A 26,350-nucleotide genomic window follows, 5' to 3' on the forward strand; every position below is an offset into this window, starting at 1 on the left:
AGGAAGGATCGAAAGGGAGGGGATGCAAAAAAGAAGGGGGAGTGACCTTTTTGATTAGAGATAACATCACTACTGTATTTAGAAGGATATTCCTGGGAATACATCCAGGGAATTTATTTGGATGGAACTGAGAAATAAGAATGGGGTATTCACCTTATTGAGATTGTAGTATAGACACCACAATAGTCAGCTAGAAATTGAGAAACAAATTTGTAAAGGAGATCTTAGTTGTCTGTAAGAATAATAGGGTGGTTTTGGTAGGGGATTTTAACTTTCCAAACATAGACAGGGACTGCCATAGTGTTGAGTGTTTGGATGCAGAGAAGAAACTGCAGGAGATGGGAGAGATATCCAACAAGTATTTTAACTCAGTGCTTACTGTGGAGGAGTCTAGACAAGATAGAGATGCATCTCTATCTGGGGAAATAAATTGCGAGATCTTGAAAACTGTCCACATTACAGAGGAGGTGGTGCTGGACATCTTAAAATGCACACAGGTGGATAAATCCCCTGGACCTGATCAGGTTTATCCTAGAACTCTTTGAGAAGCTAGGGAAGTGATTGCTGGGCCCCTTGCTGAGATATTTGTATCATCGCTAGCTATTGGTGAGGTGCTGGAAGACTGGAGGTTGGCTAACATGGTGCCACTAGTTAAGAAAGGTGGTAAGAAAAAGCCAGCGAACTATGGACCGGCAAGTTGTTGGAAGGAATCCTGAGGGACAGGATTCACGTGTATTTGAAAAGGCAAGGATTGATTAGGGATAGTCAACTTGACTTTGTGCATTGGAAATTGTGTCTTACAAACTTGATCGAGTTTTTGAATAAGTAACAAAGAGGATTGATGAGGGCAGAGTGGTGGACGTGACCTATACGGGCTTCAGTAAGGTGTTTGACAAGTTCCTCATGGTAAATGGAACAGAGGAAAACTAGCTATTTGGATACTTTACTGGGTCAAATGTAGAACACAGAGGGTTGTGGTGGTGGAGGGTGTTTTTCAGTTTGGAGGCCTGTGATCAATGGTGTGCCACAATGATCGGTGCTGTGTCTACTGCTTTTCGTCACTTACACAAATTACTTGGATGTGAACATTGGAGATATGGTTAGCAAGTTTGTAGATAACACCAAAATTGGAGGTGTAGCGAATGGCAAAGAAGGTTACCTCAGAGTACAATAGGATCTCAATCAGATGGGCCAATGGGCCGAGAAGTGGCATATGAAGTTTAACTTGGATAAATGCAAGGTGCTGCATTTTGGAAAAGCAAATCTTTGGAAAGACAGGTCTTATACACTTAGTGGTAAGGTCCTGGGGAGTTTTGCTGAACAAAGAGGCCTTGGAGCGCAGGTTCATAGTTCCTTTAAAGTGGAGTCACAGGTAGACAGGATAGTGAAGGAGGCATTTGGTATGCTTGCCTCTATTGATCAGTGCATTGAGTATAGGAGTTGGGACCGTACAGGACATTAGTTCAGCCACTATTGGAAAACTGTGTGCAATTCTAGTCTCCCCACTATGGGAAGGATGTTGTGCAACTTGAAATGGCTTGGAAAAAATTTACAAGGATGTTACCATAGTTGGAAGGGTTGGGGTTATTTTCCCTGGAGCGTCAGTGGCTGACGGGTGAGCAATGTGGGAGAGTCCAAAACTAGAGGGCATATGTTTAAATCTTGCCCCTCTCACTTTAAAAGGGACCTAGGGGCAATGTTTTCCTGCAGAAGGTGATGTACATATGGAATGAGCTGCCAGAGAAAGTGATGGAGGCTGGTGCAATTAGAACATTTAAAAGGCATCCAGATTGGTATATGTACAGGAAGGGTTTAGAAGGATATGGGCCAAATGTTGGCAAATGGGACTGGACTTATTTAGAATATCTGGTCAGCATGGACGTGTTCAACCAAGGAAATATAACATCTCAAAGTCTGCAGATGATGCCAAAATGGGTAGGAGGGTGAACTGTGACAACAATGCTGAGATCCTTCTGTATGATCTGGACAGGTTGGGAGGGTGAGTGGGCAAATCAATGACAGATGCAGTATAATTTGGATAAATGTGAGGTTATTCACCTTGGAAGCAAAAACAAGAAGGCAGATTACTACCTGAATGGCTGTAAATTTGGACAGGGAATGGAACCTGGGTGTCTTCGAGCACCAGTCGCTGAAGGTAGGAGGGCAGCATAGGAGGTGATGCTGATTGGCAGACGTGCATCAGTGCAGTCACTGCTTCCAGAAAGTGGATTGCAAAGCTTCTGTTATCAAGTGTCAGTTCAATCCTGAGCACTTTTCTCAGTGTTTCCCTTGCTACCTCCTCCTCTGAACAAAATGAACACCAGAAGCAACAGAAGGGGAGAGTTCCAGACGGCATCCTGGGAATGTGAGTAAGGGAAGAACTATCTTGGGCATTTACAGCGATAAGTAAGGGCAAGTATTTAATACATTTTCTTAAATAGCTTTATTGGTGACAGTAATGTCAGTCAGTGGGATTAAATGCTGCACTTATGAGATGTGGGAGATCCGTAATATTTCCAGTATTTCAGATGACTACATCTGCAGGAAGTGCACCCAATGCAGCTCCCCACAGACCGCATGGATAGGTTAGAGTGACAACTGGAGGCACTTAGACACATGCGGGTGGTGTGAAATGTCGTAGACAATAGGTTTAGAGACGTGGTGACATCCAAGGTGCAGGCAGACAGATGGGCAGGCAGCCGGTGCAGGATTTACCTGCCAAGTCCAGCTCTTGTACAAGCACACCATTTTGGATACTGTTGGAGGTAGATGACCTATGAGAGGATAACAGTAGCAGCAGTCAGACTGGTGGTACCACAACTGGCTGTGTCCTTAAGAAGGGATGGAAAAAGAGCACCAGAGCAGTAGTTATAGGGGACCCTGTAGTTAGGGGTATATACAGGTGCTTCTGTGGATGTAAAAGAGACTCCAAGGATGGTATCAGTGATAATGGGAACTGCAGATGCTGTAGAATCCAAGATAACAAAGTGCGGATCCTTCATCAGAGCTCTAGACTCTAGGCCCGAAACGTCAGCCTTTGTGCTCCTGAGATGCTGCTTGGCCTGCTGTGTTCATCCAGCTCCACACTTTGTTATCCAAGGATGGTATGTTGCCTCTGTGGTGTCAGAGTCCAGGATGTCTCTGAATGGGCAGAAAGCATTCTGAAGGGAGAGGGTGAACAGCCAGGGGTCATGATACATATTGGAACTAGCGATATAGGTAGGATGAGTGATGAGGCCCTGCAGCAGCAGTTTATGGAGTTAGGCAAAAGTTTAAAAAGCAGGGCCTTCAAGGTTGTAATCTCAGGATTACTCCCTGTACCATGTGCCATTGAGGCTAGAAATGGGAAGATAGTACAGCTCAACACGTGGCTAAACAGATGGTGTAGGAGGGAGGATTTCAGATATCTGGACCATTGAGATCTCTTCCAGGGTAGGTGTGACCTGTACAAGAGGAACAGGTTGCATCTAAACTGGAGGCGCACAAATATTCTGGCTGGGAAGTTTGCTGGCGTCACTCGGGAGGATTTAAACTAGCTTGGCAGGGGGGTGGGAACCAAAGCAAAGGTAAATTGGCTGAAAGGGAACTACTAGAGAGTAGGGCCAGTAAGACTCAGAGGAAGAGCAGGCAGAGTGTGGTTGCTGACCAAAGTGGATCTAGTGGACTGAAGTGCACCTGTTTCAATGCGACAAGTAAAACAAGTAAGGCAGCTGAACTTATAGCTTGGATTAGTACTTTGAACTATGCTGTTGTTGCTATTACAGAGAATTGGTTAAGGATGGGACAGGATTGGAAGCTTAATGTTCCAGGATACAGATGTTTCAGGTGGGATAGAGTGGTTGTAAAAGGAGCGGGGGGTCTGCACTACTTGCTAAAGAGAATATCACAGTTGTACTGTGGGAGAACACTTCCGGTGGCTCATAGCGTGAGGCAATATGGGTAAAGCTTAGGAACAAGAAGGGTGCAATCACAATGTTTGGGGTTTACTATGGGCCTTCCAACAGCCAGGGGAGATAGAACACATATGTAGGCAGATTTTGGCAAGATGTAAAAGTAACAGGTTGTGGGTGATTTTAACTTCCCATATATTGACTGGGACTTGAAACAGTACGTAGATAGTCCAACTCAGAAAAGGGCAGTACTGGACCTAGTATTGGGTAATGAGCCTGGCCAGGAAGTTGTTTTCTCAGTAGCGGAGCTGCTTGGAACAGTGACTACAATTCAGTAAGCTTTAAGGTACTGATGGATAAAGATAAGTGTAGTTGTAAGGTGAAGGTGCTAAACTGGGGGGAAGGCTAACTATGACAATATTACTCAGAAGCAGAAGAATGTAGTCTGGAGGCAGATATTGGAGGGAAAATCAACATATGATAAGTGGGAGGCTTTCAAGTGTAAGTTGATAGGACCTCAGGACCAGTACATTCCTGTAAGGATAAAGGATAAGTATGGCAAGTTTAGGGAACCTTGGATAACGAGAGATGTTGAGAGCCTAGTCAAAAAGAAAAGGGAAGCATTTGTCAAAATTGGAGGGTGGGAACACACAAAGCAAGGGTGGAATACAGGGAAAGTCGAAAGAAACATAAGGAAGGAGTCAGGAGGGCTAAAAGGGGTCATGAAAAGTTATTGGCCAACAGGATTAAGGAAAATTCCAAGGCTTTTTATACATATATAAAAAGCGAGAGGGTAGCCAGGCAGAGGGTTGGCCCACTCAAGGACAGGGAAGGGAATTTATGTGTGGAGCCAGAGGAAATGGGCGAGGTATTAAATGAGTACTTGCATCAGTATTCACCATAGAGAAAGTCTTGGTGGATGATGAGTCTGGGGAAGGGCATATATATAGTTTGGGTCATGTTGAGATCAAAAGGGGAGAGTATTAGGGGTCATGAAAAACATTAAGGTATTCAAGTCCCCAGGGCCTGATTGGATATACTCCAGAATACAGAGAGAGGCAAGGGAGGAAATTGATGGAGCTTGAGGGAAATCTGTGTATTCCAACTGGCTACAGGAGAAGTCCCAGAGGATTGGAGAATAGCCAATATTATTCAAAATCCTGGGACTTTCTTTCCAACAGTACAATTAGTGTCTGCGCACCTGAAGGAGTACTATGACCCAAAACCGCAACTTTGCATCACTTTCACAAAGGCAATTAAAGATGGGAAATAAATGGGAGACTTGCCAGCAACACAGACACCCAGTGAAATAATTTTTAAAAACCAAAGTAGAAGGGAATCACTCTGGCAACCCTGGTTCACACATTTCCCATAATCATGCCGACTAAATAATAAAGTTGACTTAGTTATTTAGCCTTTTGTTATTTGTAAGACCTTATTGTGCATACAATAGGTTACCAAGTTCTATAGCATTGATAGCACTCCAACAAAGTAATTAAATGTGTATGAATTGGTCTTGGAGTATTGAGGTTGTGAAAGGATTTTTTCCCAAATTCTTTATTCATTCATTGGATGAGGGCATTCCTGGCTAGGGCAGCATTTATTGCCCAGAGGGCAGTTAAGAGTCAGCCACATTGCTGTGGGTCTGGAGTAACATGTAGGCATGACCAGGTAAGGAGGGCAGTTTTCCTCCCTGAAGCACATTAGTGAACCAGATGGGTTTTTCTGACAATCAACAATGGATTCATGGTCATCATTAGACCCCTTAATTCTAGATATTTTATTGAATTCAAATTCCACCATCTGCTGTGGCATGATTTGAACCCAGGTCCCCATAATGTTATTGTGGCTCTCTGGATTAACAGTCCAGCAATAATACCACTGGGCCATTGCCTCCTCAAATGCATACTTTGTAAGTTTTCTCTCCAAGTGAGTGTGAAATATTGCATTTTCTGCACTTCTATATAGCTTATCGAACTCCTGCCTGCTTATCAAGTTCAAGCTAAGCCTTCAATTACCACATTGCACTGTGTTGCAACTGAGGCCATTCAGCCCAGCCCTTTCAGCCTATGCGCTATTTGAATACATGAAAGCTGTTTAGTAGCTCATCCCTACTTACCTACCATTTTTATTAAATCACGACAATGCCAGTTCTGCAAATCAGGGCAGAGACAAAAATAAAGTGGTCTGGTGATTCTCCTGACCCATGCACCTGGCCCTTCCCCTCAATTCATGCACTGTGAGCCTGTTGGAGCCATGGGCTCCGGATATTGTGCCCTGATATGCCACCCTGCCCCATGCACTGCTATCAACACCAATCATTTCATAATCTTTGTGAAAAAGTAAAATTATGCTTTTTTTTAACCTGTCTAGGTTCCACATCTCTTGATAGCAATAACTAACAAAAGAAAATTAATATCCGTTATGCCATTGGAGGAAATTGAAAAAGTGAAACAATGAACATTTCAAGTTTGCAGAAGGACAGGAATGGTGCTCCTCTGACAACTCATTAAAAGTGTAAGTATATTTATTTAAAAACACAGATTAGGAAATTGTGATAAAAACACCAGTTTAATGATGTGACCCGAATGGTAAGATCAACACATCTTTAAACACTCAGTGGGAAGTCAATCTTTGGCAACTCTCCCAAGTAATTCTGGACTGTTTGCTGAGAACAATTAGCAGCAACTACATATTTAAAACATATTTTCTTCATTCACGACTGTGGACCACATTTCATCTCCAATGATTTATAACCATGCATTTATTAAGATTATTTCTATCCCTTGCCAGGGCTTTTAAATCTCAGTGAAACTTAGTTCTATTATGTTAATGGTTCCTTCCTTCAGAATAAGGAAATACCGCAAGTCAGTCCCATAAAACTGGTGAGGAGTAAGTGGAACGTATATGAATTAGACATCTGCCCCTCTTCAGTAAACAACGCAGGTCTGCTTTAGATTTTAAGGTTTGAAATTTCCTCTAGGGTTTGAGTTATTCTTTTCCCTGTCATACCTAGGCTGGGCCCAATTCCTCTGAAGTGAGGTCAATTGCAAGCTGCAAAAGCTCTCAATGGAATCTAGATTTTGCACAAGAAACTCGCTATCACTAAGGTGCAATGTACAACATACAACACCAAAATGGGATGGAATCACAAAATGGTTACAGTGTAGGAGAAGACCATGCAGCCCACCATATCTGCATTGACTTTCTGAATGAGCATTATGATTTAGTGTCATTCTCCTGGTTTTGCTCCATCAAACTGCACATCATTTCCACCCAAATAATTAACTAATGACATTTTCAATTATTCTATGGAACCTGTATCCACCACACTCCAGGAAGTGCTTGATCCGGATCCTAACTACCCCCGAATGAAATTTCTTTTCACATATTTCTTTTCATCTTTTGCAAATCATTTTAAACCTGTTCCCTCTTATTCTTCATCCTTTATGAGTATAGTTTCTCCCTATCAAGTTCATTCAGACCTGTTATAGTTTTGAAAACTTCCATCAAATCTCATCTTCACCTTTTCTTTTTTCAAAGGAAACAGTCGTAACTTCTCCAATTGATCATCATCCATGGAAGCATTCTTATTAACTTCTTCTGCAATTTCTCCAATATGCATTCTGAAAGCATGGTACTGCGAACTATACATAATATAGCTCCGAAGGTCTAAATAGTATCTTATAAATTTTCAACATAACCTCCTTGTTATGCACTCTATGCCCTTTTTAATAAATCCTAGGATATGGGCTACTTAACTGACTGTAGTCTTGGAAGTATTCTGCCACCTTTAATGACTTATGCACACATATGCACCACAGAATCATTATAGTGCAGGATGAGGCTATTCAGCCAATGGAATCAATCACAGTCTCTGTTCCTGTACTTCATTAAAGTAGCACCCTTTATTTTATTCTGTGCCTCCAAGTTCTTTCGACCAAAATATATGATCTCACATTTCTCTGCGCTGAATTTTATATGCCACCTATCTTCCCTCTTGGTCCTGATGGGCTTCATTCAAAGGTCTTAAAACAGATGGTTAATGAGGCAGCAGATATATTGGTGTTAATTTTCTAAAAGTTTCTAGCTTCAGAAAAGGTTCCATCAGGCTGGAAATAGCAAAGTATAGGTGCAAATATAACCTTGCTATTCAGAAAAAAGGAAACAGTAGGCCAATTAGTTTGCCATCTGTTGACAGGAAGATGTTATAATTCATCATTGAGGAGGTTATAACTGGGCATTTGGTAAAAATCAAGGTATTTTTAAAGTGTCAGCATGGTTTTGTGAAATAAAAATTTTGTTTAACCAATTTATTGGAACTCTTTAAAGTGGTAACATGTGCTGTTGATAAAGGAGAGCCTGATACACTGTGAGATAATGAGAACTGCAGATGGTGGAGTTGGAGACAACACAGTGTGGAGTTGGAGGAACACAGCAGCATCAGAGGAGCAGGAAAGTTGATGTCTCAGGTTAGGAGCCTTCTTCAGAAATGGGGAGGGGGAAGCAAGCACAGAAATAAATAGATAAATAAATAGTAGGGCTGGGGAAGGTAGGTGGGATGGTGAAAGCTGAGTGCAGGTAGGAAGTAGTAGGAATTGGTCAGTGGGATGGGTGGGGCAGATAGGTGGGGAAGAAGACAGACAGGTTGTGTCAGGTTGAGGAAGCGGGGATGAGAGGGACGGCTGGACATGGAATGAGGCCGGGAGTGGGGAGATGTTTGAAACTGTGACATCTGTGTTTAGGCCATTGGGCTGTAGGCTCCAGAGGCAGAAACATGCGGCGCCTTTCCCTGCAACCGCAGGAAGTGCTATACCTGCTGCTACACCTCCCCGCTCATCTCCATTTAAGGTCCAAAACAAACCTTCCATATCAGACAGGGGTTTACCTGCACATCATCAATTTGGTCTAATGTATCAGCTGCTCCAAATGTTGCCTCCTCTATATTCCGCCTTGGGCACCGACTGCCCTATTCGATTTGTTTATCTGTTTCCCTATGAGAGTACACACCTATCTTTGAGGCTAGCCCAATGCTCAAGTACAGTTTTTCTATCAACATTGGACACCAGTTATGTGGAAGGGTCACTGGACCTGAAACATTAACTCTGATTTTTCTCTTCATAGATGCTGCCAGACCTGTTGAACTTTTCCAGTAACTTCTGTTTTTGTTCCTGATTTACAGCATCTTTTGTTCTTTCGGTTTTTATTTATGATGAAGAACAAGAGGGAACAGGTTTAAAATGATTTGCAAATGATGGGACACATCTTGTTCTTGCTCCAATGAAGTAAGGTCTCCACCAGTTAAATTTTTCTACTCTGGAGTTTTTTTCCCACCATCATCTTAAACCTTATGATACAACAATCATTTTCTCCCAGATTCTCTTAATGAGACTAGATCAAATGGCCCAACTCAAGCCTAAATACCAGGTCCAGGAGTGCCATATTTCTTCTGATGAAGAGTCACTGGACTTGAAAAGTTAACTGCTTTCTTCCCACAGATGCAGCTTGACCGGCTGAGTTTCTCCAGCAATTTCTGATTTTGCTTCAGATCTCCAGTAGCTGTTGGTTTATTTTAGTGGCATGTTCTACACAGACAGTTGCCTGATGCTGTAATTCAACCCTGGTTCATTACCTTTACGGATCACCTTCCTCCAAAAAAATGTCCTGCAGCTGCTTGAAGGGTGCTGTAAGGCAGCAGTGCTCATCACTGAGGCACTGTGCCCCAATTTCCTGGCAGATTTGTTCTTCTACTTCCTTCCCAATATTTAGTGGCTAACAGACTACAGTGAGCAACATCATTGCACCTTTTTCGTTAATTGGCTCTAAGCAATTGATTCTGCCCTTGAATCCTCTGGGACAATTCTAATGCCAGCACTACAATGTTTTCCTTAACCAATACCACCATCTCTTCTCTTTTAATTGCTTTCCTTTATTTCGAGTGTATTCAGGAATATACACTTTTCCTTGTGCCAAATTTCTGGTTTGTGGATACTGATGTGGCGAGAAAAATCGGCACCTGCATCTCACCAATCATGTTTACTATACTCCATGCATTCAAAAATTTAAGTTGTAAACCCTGGTTACAGTGTTTTAATTTCTCCCTTATTCTGACTGCACCTACTAATTTACTACTGTCCACTCTAATGTTATCCGTACTTCTCAAAAATGTGTACACGCTGATATTCCTCTCTGACATTCCTCCTGGTTCTCACACCCTCCTTGGCCTACTTCAAGAGGGTTTAGTTTTAGAGGATTAATCAGTAAATTGGTAGGCTAACAAATAATGAGGATAACCTTTGGACTGGTCAGATGGCCTGATCAGCAACAAACTGAATTCAGTATGAATAATGAGAGGTAATGCACTTGGACAGGACAAATAAGGAACAAATGATGAACAGTAGGATATTGAGAAGTAATGAGGGTTTTGGTGTGCATATGCACTGGTCTCTAACTATGACTCTCTTATGAGATTGCATAGTTGCCCACTATGACGTTTTGACATATTTTTGGCGCATAGTGCGTGTCGTGCTTCCCCGTTGGCCCCGCCGGTAAGCCCAGCAGTCCTGGCTGTTGGGTGACCAAACGACCAGAAAAAGTACGAGATGGCCGTAGTCTATACAGACCAATCCTCAAAAAACCAGTATGATTTTTCCAGTGTCTCTGGAGCAGTCCGGCTGGGGAGCGTCCTGGATAAACAACCCCCCTGTGGCCTCGTCCACAATCACGAGCTGTGATAAGTCATTAGGTTGTACATGTTTAAAACCTGCAACAAGGTCCATCTTGGTCCAGACCGAGACAGCGACCTTGAGACGTTACCTCCTGCCTTACATGGAGCTGAGACCGGTTACCCCTCCCAGGGGGCCGGCTCATCCTGTAACGGATGACATAGATAACGTTGTAGAAGGCACCGTAAGGGCTGCCCACCCTACGGTTGAGATAAGCATAATCACCCAAACCTTCTACAACAAAAGTTATCGAGACACGAAGCAGGGCGCAGACGAAAATACCATAAATGAGACTGGCGATGAAACAGCTGATGCAACTGCCTTCATGGAAGGAGTCGTTATCGAGACAGTATGTGACAGAACGTCCGTCTCGGAGGTAATCATCCACTATCCCGTCGATGGGCTGTTCTGCAAGGACTGCGACACCCTTTTCCCCACGGTGAGCCTGTTCAAGATCCATATGATTGAAGTGCACGGAATAAAGAACATCCGAACAAAATGTTCACGCTGCGATAAGGTAGGGGAATACCATTCAATAGCCTGCCATTATCCCAAATGCAAAGGAATGAAACAACCCCCAAGTGGGGACTTTGCATGCAGCGCGTGTGATCAACAGTTTTCAACACAATCAGGCCTTGGTCAACACGAGAGGCACAGGCACCCGGTTCTACGGAACGAGAAACACCTCAAACCGGCACCCAAAGTCAAGGGGAAACCTGGGAGAAGCGACCGCGTATGGTCACAGGAGGAGGTGGCACTCCTGAGGGAACTGGAGACGAGATTTGCAGGATGCAAATTTATAAACAAATCCATCGCAAGCATCCTTAAAACCAAAACACCAAAGCAAATCTCAGACAAGCGCAGGCTCCTGGCAAACACCCCGATGGAGGTCCAGACCACCCGCGAGCCAACGATAGACTCGCACGATTCTGAGGCAGAGAGTGTCCAGGAGAATTCCGATGATCAAGCCCAACGCCAAAGAGCCAGCCGAAAAACACCGGCTTCGATCCCTAAACATCGGGATGTAGATGACCAGCTTACACAAGCTGAGGAGCTCTTGAGCGCAAGGAAGGTCCCGGACACGCTTGCCCTCGGAATCGGACTAGTGGAAAGCATTACCAACCTACTAATGAATAGTAGGAAAAGACAGGACAAAAACTAGAGGCCTCAAAAAGATCGGGCCAAGAAAGACAAAAAGCCCGGTAGCAATACCGGAGCCAAAAAACGGTGGGCAGCAGGTAAAGCGCTGTTTAGAGCAACACAGCTGCTTTACAAAACCTACCGGCGTCAACTAGCTCGCGAGATCATGGGGGCGCTGACCTCATCCGCTTGTTCTCTCTCAAAAGAGGAATTGGAGACATGTTTCTGTGAGAAACTGTCTGCACCAAACAAGAAATCGAGCATCAATAAGTATGCCCCATACACAGGCAAAGTGGATGATGGGTCCTTGATGAAACCCATAGAGGTAGAGGAGGTTGAAGTGGCCATCAAGGGGATAGACAAGAACAGTGCCACTGGACCAGACGGCCTGAAACTGCAGGACATAAGAACATTCCATGAGCAGGAGGAAACTCGTCTACCCCGCCTCTTCTCCTTATGGCTAAAGTCAAGCACGATCCCCGATTCACTAAAAAAGAGTCGAACGGTCCTGATTCCTAAGTGCGAGGATAAGGAACGCTTGAAAAGCATTGATAACTGGCGACCAATAACCATTGGTCCAATGCTGCTCTGGCTGTTCATGAAAATAATGGCAAAACGCCTGAGTGAAACAGTCAAAATAAACCCCAGGCAAAAAGGGTTTCTAGCAGCCACTCCCGGATGCAATGAAAACATTGATGTCCTCGAAAATATCATCAAGGGAGCAAAATACAATCGTAAGGACCTCGCAGTTGTCTTTGTTGATCTAGCGAAAGCGTTCGACTCGGTTGGGCACAAACTATTGATCAAATCTCTGCAAAGAATGCAACTACCCAAAGCCTTTGTAAGTCTCATTGAAGACCTATACACTGGCAACACGACAGTGGTGGAAGGAAATGGTAACTCTACCACCCCAATAACCATTGAGAGGGGCGTAAAGCAGGACGACCCACTCTCACCAATACTATTTAACATTGCTTTGGATCCGTTGGTGTGCTCTCTGGAGAGGGCCAACTCAGGAGTCTCCATGCCCCTGGGCAGCAGAAGAGTCAACTGCTTGACTTTGGCCTTCGCGGATGACATCGCCCTTCTAAGCGACTCACACACCGGTATGGCTAGGAACCTGAAGCTACTCCAGGCATACTGTGACCATACAGGCCTCAGTATAAACACAGCGAAGACAAAGGGATTCCACTTCACTTTTAAAAGGAAAACCTTCCTGTACAATCACTTCGCAAACTGGAAGCTGAAGGACGAATCCATAGCCTACATACCACCAGGTGACACAGAGAAATACCTGGGTGCCCGCATCGACCCATGGGCAGGTGTGGCAGAAGGGGAGTGGGAGGAGAAGCTGAAGTCCTGGGTTAAAGGAATTCAGGCAGCACCTCTCCGACCACGACAATGGCTGGAAATCCTAAAAGTACATGTCATCCCCAGATTGTACTTCCATCTGATCCTGACAGAAGCATCACAGACTACCCTCATAAAGCTGGACCAAATAATCCGCAATGCCACCAAAGAGGCGATGCACTTTGGTAGGAGTAACTGGAAGGCAAAGTACTGGGCTAATGGTAAGATTCTTAGTAGTGTAGATGAGCAGAGAGATCTCGGTGTCCACGTACACAGATCCTTGAAAGTTGCCACCCAGGTTGACAGGGCTGTTAAGAAGGCATACAGTGTTTTAGCTTTTATTAATAGAGGGATCGAGCTCCGGAACCAAGAGGTTATCGTGAAGCTGTACAAAACTCTGGTGCGGCCGCACTTGGAGTATTGTGTACAGTTCTGGTAACCGCATTATAAGAAGGATGTGGAAGCTTTGGAAAGGGTGCAGAGGAGATTTACTAGGATGTTGCCTGGTATGGAGGGAAGGTCTTATGAGGAAAGGCTGAGGGATTTGAGGCTGTTTTCATTAGAGAGAAGAAGGTTGAGAGGTGACTTAATTGAAACATATAAAATAATCAGAGGGTTAGATAGGGTGGATAGGGAGAGCCTTTTTCATAGGATGGTGCCGGCGAGCACGAGGGGGCATAGCTTTAAATTGAGGGGTGAAAGATATAGGACCGATGTCAGAGGTAGTTTCTTTACTCAGAGTGTAGTAAGGATATGGAACGCTTTGCCTGCAACGGTAGTAGATTTGCCAACTTTAGGTACATTTAAGTTGTCATTGGATAAGCATATGGACGTACATGGAATAGTGTAGGTTAGATGGGCTTGAGATCGGTATGACAGGTCGGCACAACATCGAGGGCCGTAGGGCCTGTACTGTGCTGTGATGTTCTATGTTCTATAATTCCTACACCTACCACCTCATACCGCAGACGGAATGCTATATGCTAGCAACAAGAATGGCGGTCTAGGCGTCCCAAAACTGGAGGTACAAATCCCATCCGCGATTGTTCGCAATCGCGAGGCACTAGACATGTCAAGTGATGTGGTCATTCGGGCCTCCTTTCAATATAAAGGAGAGAGCAACACAGAGACCGTTGCGGGACTACGCGCGCTCAAGGTCCTCAAGGAAATTGAAAATTTCCAACCCAGTAGCCGCAGCAGCGGCGAAGGGAAAATCGACCTGATGACCACCATCCAAGACACGATGCCGGCACTCCAGAAGGCAAATGCGGGATGACCAAAACCACCCAATAGGTATGCAGGCTGGAGGGAGTGGGAATTCAAAAAATGGCAAAAACTGGAATGTCAAGGGGCAGGCATCCAGTACTTTAGAGACGACAAGATCTCTAATTCTTGGACGAAGGCCAGAGCACAACAAAAATCCTCTAGATTTATTAACAGCGTGCTCTTGCGGTGTAATCTATACCCGACAAGAACCACATTATCTAGAGGTAGGCCTAACCGAAACAAACTATGCCGAAGGTGTGAGATGGCAAACAAAACCATATCACACATCTCAGGATGCTGCCCATTCGTTAAAAATGCACGGATAAAACGCCATAACAAGATCGCTGACCAGTTGCAGAAACATGTCAGTAAGTACGGCTGGACATCGTACGTGGAGCCCAGACTGTTTGACAAAAACGGCTCCCTATGGAAACCCGATCTCATATTTAGAAAAGACCAGAAGATCGCAGTCGTAGATGTCACAGTGTGGTTAGAGAATGACAGTAAAGCACTGGAAACAGCATGGCGAGAGAAAGAGGAAAAGTATAAACACCTAAATGCCGAGGTCACGGAATTGACGGGAAGCGTGGTGCCCAGATACTTTGGCTTCGTGATGGGTGCACGAGGCAAGTGGCTGGATATGAATAACCGCCTCATGAAATTCCTCGGCATCGAGAGATACGACAAGTTCACCCAAAAGACATCAAGGCTCACTCTGTCACTAACGCTCGAACTCTTACAACTCTTCAGTGACAAGTGAACAAAAACCGCAAACGGTGAGTAAGATCCTCCACCGAGACATAATCCCTAAAAATTTGCCAGTAACATCAGTAGGGCCCCGCTGATAATGACGATAACAACCAGCCTCATATAACACCAGTATCGCCTGGTCCTTGGTCTTGGGTGATGCTAGAGAGTACACAAACATCGACGAGCGATGTAAAGACTCGGAAAAGGCACTCCCCGGAGTGTTCCAAAATAGCAGGACAAGCAGATAAAGTGTTCAAGAAGGCATATGGGATACTTGCCTTTATTAACAGAGGCATATAGTTTAACAGCAGGTAAATTATTCTGGAACTTTATAAGTTGTTGGTTAGGCTACAGCTAGATAATCGCATGCATTTCCGGAATCCACATTGTAGGAGGGATGTGATTTCACTGGAGAGGGTGCAGATGAGATTTATCAGTATGTTGGTTGGGCTGGAGAGCTTAAGTTATGAAGACAGATTGAGTAGACTCGGGTTGTTTTCCTTGAAACAGAGTAAACTCAGGGGAGGGCATGACTGAGGTGTATGAAATTATGAGGGGCGTAGATGGGGCACAGAAAGAAACCTTTTCCCTTTATGGAGGGAAAGATCAATGGCTAGGACCTCTTTTCTGTGCTGTAGATCTTTAGACTTTCCAACAGCTTTTACAAAATGCCACTTGAGGAACTTGTTCCCAGCTCTATACAGACAGAAACTGTCTGATTTGTATAGGTGCCATTTCCCCCAAAGGCAGTCCCAGTGTCCCAGGAGTCGAAAGCTCTCCCTCCTTCACAATCTTTCCTGACACACTTTCATCTGTTTTATCCTCCTCTTTCTGTACCCACTTAAGTGTGCCTGTGGGGCCAATCCTGAGATCATTACTTTTGAGGTTATGGCTTCTAAACTTTTTACCTAGTTTCCTAAATTCTGACAGCAGGACCAGATCCTATTTCCTTTCTATGTCATTGACACCAATGTGGATCATTACCTTTGTGGGCTACCTTCCTCCAAAAAAAATGTCCTGCAGCTGCTTGAAGGGACATAATCCACTCACACAAAAAATACAACTGCATTTAAAAACATTTAATACAGACCCCAACTCAGTAACTTTGTTCATACATCAAGTAGCAATCATTTCCCAATGTTTCTCTTCATTTTATGTGAGGCATTAGAGGGACAACAATGGCTAGAATTCCAACACTTAATTATAAAAATATAACCAAGGACACCCCTATTCAAATGGTCAGTTTGCTGGAAAAGAAATCTAAACTTAAACATGCATTTTTATTTAGATTATGCTTTGTAGCATTCCCTTTCAAAGGTAAGGTAACCTGTTCCCAGCCTTTAACAAACACATTCTTAATAGTTAAAAGCCAAGGAATAAACATGGGCTATTAGAAGTTAATCCCTAGGATTCTGTTATTTCCTTTGGGGGAAACATCTGGCCTTTGTTCCTTCCGAGATGGCTCATCTGTCTTACAGTGTCCGTCGTCTAAGAAACTCCAAAGGAAAATTTACATCCATTTATTCAATTTCAGTGCATTGTGTTACACTGGAGAAAAGTGTAGACCAGTAGCTCTTAAACAGACCTTGCAAAATAACGTGATAACAAAGTGTGAAGCTGGATGAACATTGCAGGTCAAGCTGCATCTCAGGAGCACAAAAGCTGACGTTTCGGGCCTAGACTCTTCATCAGAGAGGGGGATGTAGAGAGGGTTCTGAAATAAATAGGGAGACAGGGGAGGCGGACCGAAGATGGATAGAGGAGAAGATAGGTGGAGATGAGAGTATAGGTGGGGAGGTGGGGAGGATATGGGTCAGTCCGGGGAGGACAGACAGGTCAAGGAGGTGGGATGAGGTTGGTAGTTGGGAAATGGAGGTGCGGCTTGAGGTGGGAGGAGGGGATAGGTGAGAGGAAGAACAGGTTAGGGAGGCGGGGACAATCTGGGCTGGTTTTGGGACGTAGTGGGGGGAGGGGACGAGCTGGGCTGGTTTTGGGATGCAGTAGGGGAAGGGGAGATTTTGAAGCTTGTGAAGTCCACATTGCTACCATTGGGCTGCAGGGTTCCCAAGCGGAATATGAGTTGCTGTTCCTGCAACCTTCGGGTGGCATCACTGTGGCACTGCAGGAGGCCCATGACGGGCATGTCGTCTGAGGAATGGGAGGGGGAGTTAAAATGGTTCGTGACTGGGAGGTGCAGTTGTTTATTGCGAACCGAGCGGAGGTGTTCTGCAAAGTGGTCCCCAAGCCTCCGCTTGGTTTCCCCAAGAGGAAGCCACAACGGGTACAGTGGATACAGTATACTACATTGGCAGATGTGCAGGTGAACATCTGCTTAATATGGAAAGTCATCCTGGGGCCTGGGATGGGGGTGAGGGAGGAGGTGTGGGGGCAGGTGTAGCACTTCCTGCGGTTGCAGGGGAAGGTGCCGGGTGTGGTGGGGTTGGAGGGGAGTGTGGAGCGGACAAGGGAGTCACGGAGAGAGTGATCTCTCCGCAAGGCAGACAAGGGTTGGGATGGAAAAATGGCTTGGGTGGTGGGGTCGGATTGTAGATTGCGGAAGTGTCGGAGGATGATGTGTTGTATCCGGAGGTTGGTGGGGTGGTATGTGAGGATGAGGGGGATTCTCTTAGGGTGGTTATTGCGGGGGCGGGGTGTGAGGAATGTGTTGCGGGAAATGCGGGAGACATGGTCAAGGGCATTCTTGACCACTGCAGGGGGGAAGTTGCGGACCTTGAAGAACGCAGACATCTGGGATGTGCGGGAGTGGAATGCCTCATCCTGGGAGCAGATGTGGTGGAGGCGAAGGAATTGGGAATAGGGGATGGAATTTTTGCAGGAGGGTGGGTGGGAGGAGGTGTATTCTAGGTCGCTGTGGGAGTTGGTGGCCTTGAAGTGGACATCAGTTTCTAGCTGGTTGCCTGAGATGGAGACAGAGAAGTCCAGGAAGGTGAGGGATGTGTTGGAGATGGCCCAGGTGAACTTGAGGTTGGGGTGGAAGGTGTTGGTAAAGTGGATGAATTGTTCGAGCTCCTCTTGGGAGCAAGAGGCGGTGCCGATACAGTCATCAATGTAACGGAGGAAGAGGTGGGGTTTGGGGCCAGTGTAGGTGCGGAAGAGGGACTGTTCCACGTAACCTACAAAGAGGCGGGCATAGGTTGGGCCCATGTGGGTAACCTCTTGCAAAATAACGTGTATTGGGCAGGCAGAACCAATGGTAGAAAAATGTAGGTAGCCAGAGGTGAGTTGGGAGCACAAAGGATGCCTTGCCTGGGAATGGAAACATGCATTGTAGAAGAGACAGCAGCATGAAGATTGCTATATACTTCAGTAATGTCATACAATTTTTACATCACAGAAGGAGCCCAGTCATGTACCAGAGATATGCAAGTAAATATCATTAAGTTTACACACCCATTTCTTTAAAAGCATTATTAAAATAGCCTTTACCATGCTACCATTTGTAATGAGTATAATTATTTAGACTGAACAGGAGGCCATAATTAATGAACTCATTTGAAAGAGGGTCCTTCAAAGAAAATCTGAGATTCACTGATACCATATGTGTTGACATACAATTAAACACACATTTCAGAAAGCGGTGGTCAAGCACAATGTGGTAGATTATCTATTCTAGATGTAACATTTACTTGTTCCTTAACTTAAATTCAATGTCAATACATGGTAAATATTAACTGGTTATGCACTATATAAAAATCATAACAATTAGTTATTGAGTTAATAAATGTTCAAAGCTAAAAGAATGGAAAGACTCAAATTGTTCTGGAAATGTTTTGCTAAGGACAAAACCAAGTTACCAGTAAATGACAATTGTAGAAATGGAGGGAACAACTTTTTAAGTCCTTGTAATTTGAGCCCTGCCCTGACACCACAGAAATGGACGTATTGAGATGGTCAATACCCTAGCAATCATCTATGGAATGTATTCATTTCTCACCATAGTGGTGAGGTAAAAGCTTTTGACATCTCAACAATATTGTTACAGCTAATGCAAACCTAACTTCTCTAAACTGGACATTTCATGGATCATTTTGTCAACTGTAAGCTTTGGGTGTTGCTGTGCCGTGTCTGAAAATACTGAATCAGCGCATTATCAAGTGAGAATTGCAATGAGTCAATAATATGCACTGCTGTGACGGAGTGTGGTGTCACGAGGATGGCCATTTTATTCCAAATTGTATGAAACATGCATGGCAACAGAATAGAATAGTGAATATGAAAACTCTTTCTTCTAAGAAAAAAGTCAGAGTCATTATTATGGTTTCTAAATCCTGGGACAAAACTGACCCCGTGCTTTCAAAAGGTGGCCATTAAGTTTTTTAGTATAACGAAAGTATTCCACCCAAGTAGGTTGCGACAAGATTTTAATACTAATTACAATGACAATCAGGAAAGTTCATGTTTAATCAGCGGAAGGAAAAATAGATTCTCAAAGGAAAAACAAAAGACAACTTAAACCTTGGCATCAACAACACCCCCACTTTTGAAAATACAAAGTTATAAATGTGAAGTAAGTGCTAAATGTATTCAAAAATGAAAAAGAGCTACAAAGCAGTAAAATTATGGAATTTTTTTGGTGGGGGTCAAGGTTATTTTCTTAAAGAATAGTAGGTACTGCTGACAATGGACTGAAAATTGCTTCGGTTTAAGACTGCCCTTATTTTTCAGAACAGAAACGTTAACCGACCTTTGAAGGCAGGAAATTAAGGATAATCATCATAAAGATAAATATCCCAAGATGATTTTACATCAAACATCCCAAGCAAGGTCCTAACATAGGTCGAGGGCAAACAAGATGAAATAATATATTTAATGGCAAATGAATTCATTATAATTAACAAGGGAACTTGCAAGTTGATTGTTACAACTTTAGATTTCCTTCCTTACTGCTTATTCAATATTTCCCAATTAAAGAGTTTTTCAATTTGAAATTGCATTTTTACTGTTGGACTAGTGCAATGTAGAAAAAAATGATGAAGCTTCACAAAAGATACAACAAGAAAATTGAATATATGAAAATAACATCCATGAGGTCAACTTGAGCCAAAGTTCATATTGATAAGACAACCATCCTTCAATTTTAATAACACAATTTGATGCTACTGATAATTGGAAGATTTGTGCTTTTAAAAAGTGCTCCAGAATAAACTAATACCATTCATTATTAAAGCTTGAATGTGGGGTAAGAGAGAAGTGGGAAAAGAATTAACAAAAGCTATATGTTATGGCCCTATGGATGGTATACCTAGTAATATACTTTTACCATGACTTCAATATTTTTTTGAAAATAAATGCATTAGCAACATGTTTCTAAGTGACTCTTAGAAAGAGGTGAGCAAAAACCTTCTAAACTGCAGAGAATAGTAGTCTACAAATCTATGGTATGCTATAACCCATGTTGAAAAAGGAAACTGACCTTGATGCTCTTCCAAATCCATGTCAAGATGTCGAATCTCTTCCGTTACCTGGTTAATTTTCTCCTTCATCTCAGTAAGTCTATAAATAAATATTCGCTGTAATTTTTAGACTGAAGGGATGCCATTACATACTAACAACTTATTACTGAAGGTAAAGTACTGCTGCCTGAAAACTACATAAAATGAACTAAAATGTGATCATAACTGATCAACTACTATCAATTTCCTCTTCTCTTTTAAGTTTTCCGCATATAATTTAAATTTTTTTTTAGAAAACGGTTACTTTCAGAAAACTGTCAAGAATATTTTTGCATGGAAACAAATGAACACAAATTGAGTACAGAAACTCATCATTTATTATTTCAAGTAATTTTTCTGTAATGATGATTTCTTACTGTCTTTCCATGCTTGCTATTTCCTGGTTATCTTCTTTAACCTGTTGAAAGAAGCATGTAGTTTCAATGATATAGGAACCTCCTAATCAAGACAGCTTCATAGCAAGAAACTGTGATTTCTATTTAAATACACATCATTACAAGCATGGTTACAGAGCTTTAATAGGAGAACCAAAGCATTGGAATATACAAAGATAATGTTGTGACATGAAGAATAACTGAGAAGAGCATATGAAGTGTTAAAACCAAGACATGCTCTTGCAATGATCGTTAGTTCTGTATTAAAAGTGTCCATATACATGTGACTTTACATCTCCAACCTACTAGTCCAAAAACAACATAAATTGAAAGATAAGCAGATTCAGTCCTGGTTAGTAGTTGCTTCTGGGGTCTTATAACAAAGTGACAGTGTCCCTATCAATAGGCTAGAATTTCCAGGCTCAGGGTCCTACCTGCAATGAGGTGTGTTGTAACATGTCTGAACAGGTTGCTTATAAAATACATGAGAAGTGTAGTTACACACAGAAACACTATTTGGAAAATGCAGGTATCAATGTCTGACAAAAACACACACAATCAGTAATTAGGGATCCCTGAATTCTACATTGTCAGTCATATGTTTACATATTTGATGCATTTTTTTTCCTAACCTGTTCTCCTTCATTCCCTTTGGCGTCCTGGTCAATATTTATCACTTAGCCAACATCATTATAATAGATTATTTAGTCATCATCCCATTGCAATTTGTGGGATTTCACTGTCTGTAATTGGTAACAATTCCTTTATTACAGTCATCACACATTTTAAAATAACGTAATTGGCTGCAGAGCACATTGACACATTTCAAGGCTGTGAAACGAGCTAATTAAATTCAACTCTTTCCATTAGATATTTACCACTGCTAGCAGTATAATGTTTCTTCTTTCAGCTCGATGGTTTAGACAGTTTGAACTATCACTGACCAAAAGGAAATGTGTTTTAGCAGGGTGTGACTGACTTGGATATTTCCTACCCACCCTGAAAAGATGCAAAGTTGTGGGATTGCAAGGTGTTTTGCCTACAGCAAAGCCAAAAAAATTAATAAGCACAATAAGGTTCAAATGACAGTCAAGGCTAAGACTCAAATACAGTTCCTTTCTCTGTGCTCTGCAAGTTTCTGCTGCTGTACTAGTCAGGAAATTAATAGGCTGAATTTTCCTATTTCTTGGCAAAATGTTTTTTCAAATGAGATTCCTGGCACCCCATCCGCCATGATGACTTTTCCAATGCAATCTTCCACTCTTCATCTCATTAAATTTGTAGGATGGCCGTAGAGTAGGTCGATACAGACGGAGCTCATCTGCTCTGTCCATTTCCTTTTCTTTTTTTCTTTCTTTCTTCTTTGTGTTTTCTTTTCCTCCTTCTCTCTTCTTTCTTCTCCCGGCCTTGGCCTCAGCACAGACACAGGACGGTGGTTTCCTGGCCTGGCGTGGCAGTCTTCCAGCCCAGTATCATGATCTTTCAGTGGTACATTGCATCAGCATGGATTTCTGGTCTCAAGGTGGTTCCTCGAAATACAGTCGCACTGTGGCTAAGCACTTAAGAAATTCTGTAATGTTTGAACTTCCAATTTTATTTGTTTTTTCCGTTTAAACCAATAAGATCTGCAATGTTTCCTGTTTTATTCTAAGCTATAATTGCTACAATTTTTAACTTTGTTCTTTCTTTCTGCCTTGTTCTTATGATTCTGTACCTAGGTACTTATACCTAAGATGGTGCTTTGTGTGGTGAATTTATACACTTTCCACCATATTCCTGTACATTCGTACTTAAGTACATGTGACAATAAGAATCAAAAATCAAACAAATCTAAAGCTAAGGGTTTTGTACAGTTTTAAACAAACATCTCAACTTATATAAGCTGCCTCTTTAAGATTCTATCCTGTAGAATCATGCTGCTGGACACATGGAAGTGCTTGCTGCTGCTATGACTTTATGATGTTAATACTTCAGCCGCACATTGAAACACCAGTCGTACACCAGTTCAAACACTCCAAGTCAGGAACTGCCCTTCACACTGTGGTCCTGTGCTATTAGCTCAAAGGAAATAGCTCAAAAAGACAAGTTCGCATTTCAGGTTGCTAATAGTGACGTGGAGATGCTGTTGATCGGGATGATAGAAGGGAGGGCAATGCTGTGCCCTGCTGACCAACAATGGAGGCCATGAAACCAGACTCAGCCAGCCTGGGCTGAAATAGTGGGCTGAGTCAGTGCAGGGTTCTGGGTGAAATGCAACATAGAGCAGTGCAGAAAGAAAGTTATTTTCTGCTGCATTTCACAAGATGAAGTGCAACTATCCTCTCTCTGAAACCTTACTCACACTAACTTTGCCACTACACACACCTCTCAAATAAAGGCTCATTAACTACTGCTCTCACTACTGCAAGTATCATGTCCATTCAACAGTCCTTCCTCACTTCATCCTCCCATCTTCATTCTAAATCACTGGAGATAAACCTCCCAATCATCTTGCACTTGTATCACAACAAACAGCTCTTCTGGCCACTGTCATTACAACCAGTTCCTCCCTTTGTCTCATAATGGAAAAAAATTGGCCCATCTCCCTGGACTGATGTTGAGAAACAACTCTGCTTGGCCTATCTTTAATCTTCAGACTGCATGTACTCGATCTGCAGGACTAAGTGCAGCCCAATCCCTGGACTGCAAAGCCACTGATATCCGAACTCTTAGTAGGACCAAGCACCTGATTGACCTTTGCCAACCTCTTGGACTGGAATAGGAGATGATCCTCTTGACTGTTGTGACAGTACCTTTTGAATGATCGCAGTCTCCCTTGACCCCACTAAGGACTAGTCCCATTTGATTGTCAGACTTGGCCATTTGCTTCAAGCACATGCACTGTGTTTACCATGCAAGTTGCTGGTGCATGCTGAAGGTGTGACATGGACTTAGCACAGCTGAGTACAGCAATGAGTCCATCTGCTTGACTGTTATTCCTCCGAACCATGTTAAGGTCCTGCCTCTTTCTTTGCACAAAAAGACAATGTAAGTCACAGAGGCAGGCAACTTCAAGTACACATCAAATGATTGATTATTAAGAAATGAAGCTAAGACCCACAGGGTACATCCTGTGTAGATGCATGAGGAGTACAAAGCAAGCAACCTGTCAGAAGGATGCAAATGGTAGGTGTAATGTGAGATCCAAAGAGCAGTCTCAAAGAACTGAAGGGCATGTAAATTAGTCTGTGAACAGATATGATGTAGTGACACTGGTGGTGTGCTCATGTCGATTTGAGTGGACACAAGTTGAAGTACGTTGGAGTATGTAGCGATATTCTGATGAAGACAGGAGTTGGATGAAGGTCCAAAAATGCAAGTTGTGAGTTGCTGCTGCCAGGTTGTAACTCAGACATTCATATTAGGGATTCATATTACATATTTTCTTAGGGAAAGAGAGGAGAATTGGATGCCACAAAGAAACGAAATGAGTTAAACAATTAAGATATGTAAAAGTATGGAAATTAAGTGGTCACCACTTGTTAGCGAGATTCTGAACTTGTCGCTTAAATCTCAAGGGGCAAATTGGAATTTTTTACTCAATGTTGAGACTCTGATTTTTTTTTTCATTTTCACCTTATTTTCCCACGTTTCACACCATTGCCCATACTGCTCAAGGAAATGGAAAATTATGCCAATGTTTTTATTCAAAGATGAGAAAACAAATCAAGGAATACAATGTATGCATAGATGTCAGTAAAATAATGTCTGAAAGGCCATTGTGGAGCAAAAGCTCACATCAGCTAAAAGGTGCAGCAAATTAGAATGCTTACTGGACCGAACAATAGTTGATTGTTATCCAGTTCTGTGGAAGCTTCCAACTGAATGCAATCAACCTTTCTGATTCAAAGTAGTGCAGAATCATTTATTTAACGCTTCACTTTCAAACATCAGTGCTTATGCAAGACTGCCCATCCCAAGTTGCCCTGAAAAGGGGGTAGTGGACCTTCTTTTCAAATCATGGCTTTGCTTTGTAGCAGCTTAATGCAACTGCAGCTAGCTTGTCACTGAGGAGGCAGTTTAGAGTCACACTTCCTCACCTGCTTCAGTAGTCGTTCTCTCTCCTCCTGTGGTGATCCTATACTCTTATCCTCTGCAATCATCTGGCTTCGATGAGATTCAAGCTCATGGAGTTTCTCATACAGCACTACGGCTTCCTGTTTCACCTGGGAGTGAGCTATCTCCTGTGAAATGCAACTCAATTTGAATCTTATACAACATCTTACATCACTCATTCCTTCCATTATACTTCCTCACCACCAATTCCAACATAGCAACAAGTGTGGTATTAGAATAAATGTTACGTTCATTCACCATGATATTTGTGACCTGAATGGATTAATGATAACAATAAAGTTGACTTGTTAAGAATTGAATTTTACAGTGCCATAAATACTTACAATGTGATATCTCATCTTTGCAGATCAAACATGGAAATCTCCTGCTACATAATGGTGTCAACTCACTTTTATTGTGTATTGCATGTTAGAAATATTTTATTGAATGTTGAATGCTGCGGTAAGCATCCTGTGGATCTGAATGACAACCTTTAGCTTGGGGTCTGCTAATGTTCACAATCTGTTTGAACATATCTGTTTTTATTGATAAAGCAGTTAAAGTTGCCAGATTGAATTTGAGTTTTGTAGATCACTTACAACAATTTTAGTGCATGGTTAAAGCTGTATCCCAGTAAAGACACAATCGGTAGAATGGCTTCCTTCTTTACTACAAAATTCTTTGATTCTGTCAACATGACTACTGTTTCAAAGGGGATAAGGTAATCTTTCTGATCATTATACTCTATTGGTGACACAATGCTACATACTAGCCTTCATGTAAACAGGTACTATCTTAACCAGCAGCTTTCACTAATGTAAACCACTAAAAGGTGTGCAAATGCTCTGAGTTAACCCTCTCTAGCTCCAGAATGCTTTTGCATTACACTTTTATGACAGCATAGTTAGCATCAAGAGTTGGGCATATAAAGGAAGTATAACACAAAGCTATATCACTATCTCTACAAATGAGATAGATATCAATAAATCTAAAAAGGAATTCAGGAAAGGCTTCTTTATGCGAGGTGTTTAGAATGTAGAACTACTACCATTGGTGAATAGCATAAATGCATTTCAGGGGAAAATAGATAGACATGAGGGAGAAATAAAGAGAAAGGAGAAATAAAGAGAAGGAAATGTTGATGGAGATAGACAAAAGTGAGACGAGGCCAATAAGAATCATAAACACCAGCATAGACCTTTAGGCTGAATGACCTGTTTCTGTGCTGTAAATATGTTGTAACTTTGTGCTGCAGTTTAAAAGATGTTGCACCACTACATCATTTA

The 26,350-nt window shown here is 42.6% G+C and overlaps 1 protein-coding gene across 4 annotated transcripts in view; it reads right to left on the reverse strand.

Moving 5' to 3' along the window:
- Nucleotides 1-26,350, reverse strand: part of ift74 (intraflagellar transport 74) — a 135,990-nt gene that overhangs the window by 50,256 nt on the left and 59,384 nt on the right. For all 4 annotated transcript variants that reach the window (XM_059643796.1, XM_048527166.2, XM_059643803.1 and 1 more), the window contains exons 10-12: nt 25,049-25,192; nt 20,952-20,992; nt 20,556-20,635 (exon numbers count right to left, since the gene is read on the reverse strand). In XM_059643796.1, coding sequence (XP_059499779.1) covers nt 20,556-20,635; nt 20,952-20,992; nt 25,049-25,192 — 265 coding nt within the window. The remainder of the gene's footprint in view (nt 1-20,555; nt 20,636-20,951; nt 20,993-25,048; nt 25,193-26,350) is intronic.

Source organism: Stegostoma tigrinum, chromosome 3 (genome assembly GCF_030684315.1).
Source record: "Stegostoma tigrinum isolate sSteTig4 chromosome 3, sSteTig4.hap1, whole genome shotgun sequence".
In the NCBI taxonomy this organism is placed as follows: Eukaryota; Metazoa; Chordata; class Chondrichthyes; order Orectolobiformes; family Stegostomatidae; genus Stegostoma; species Stegostoma tigrinum.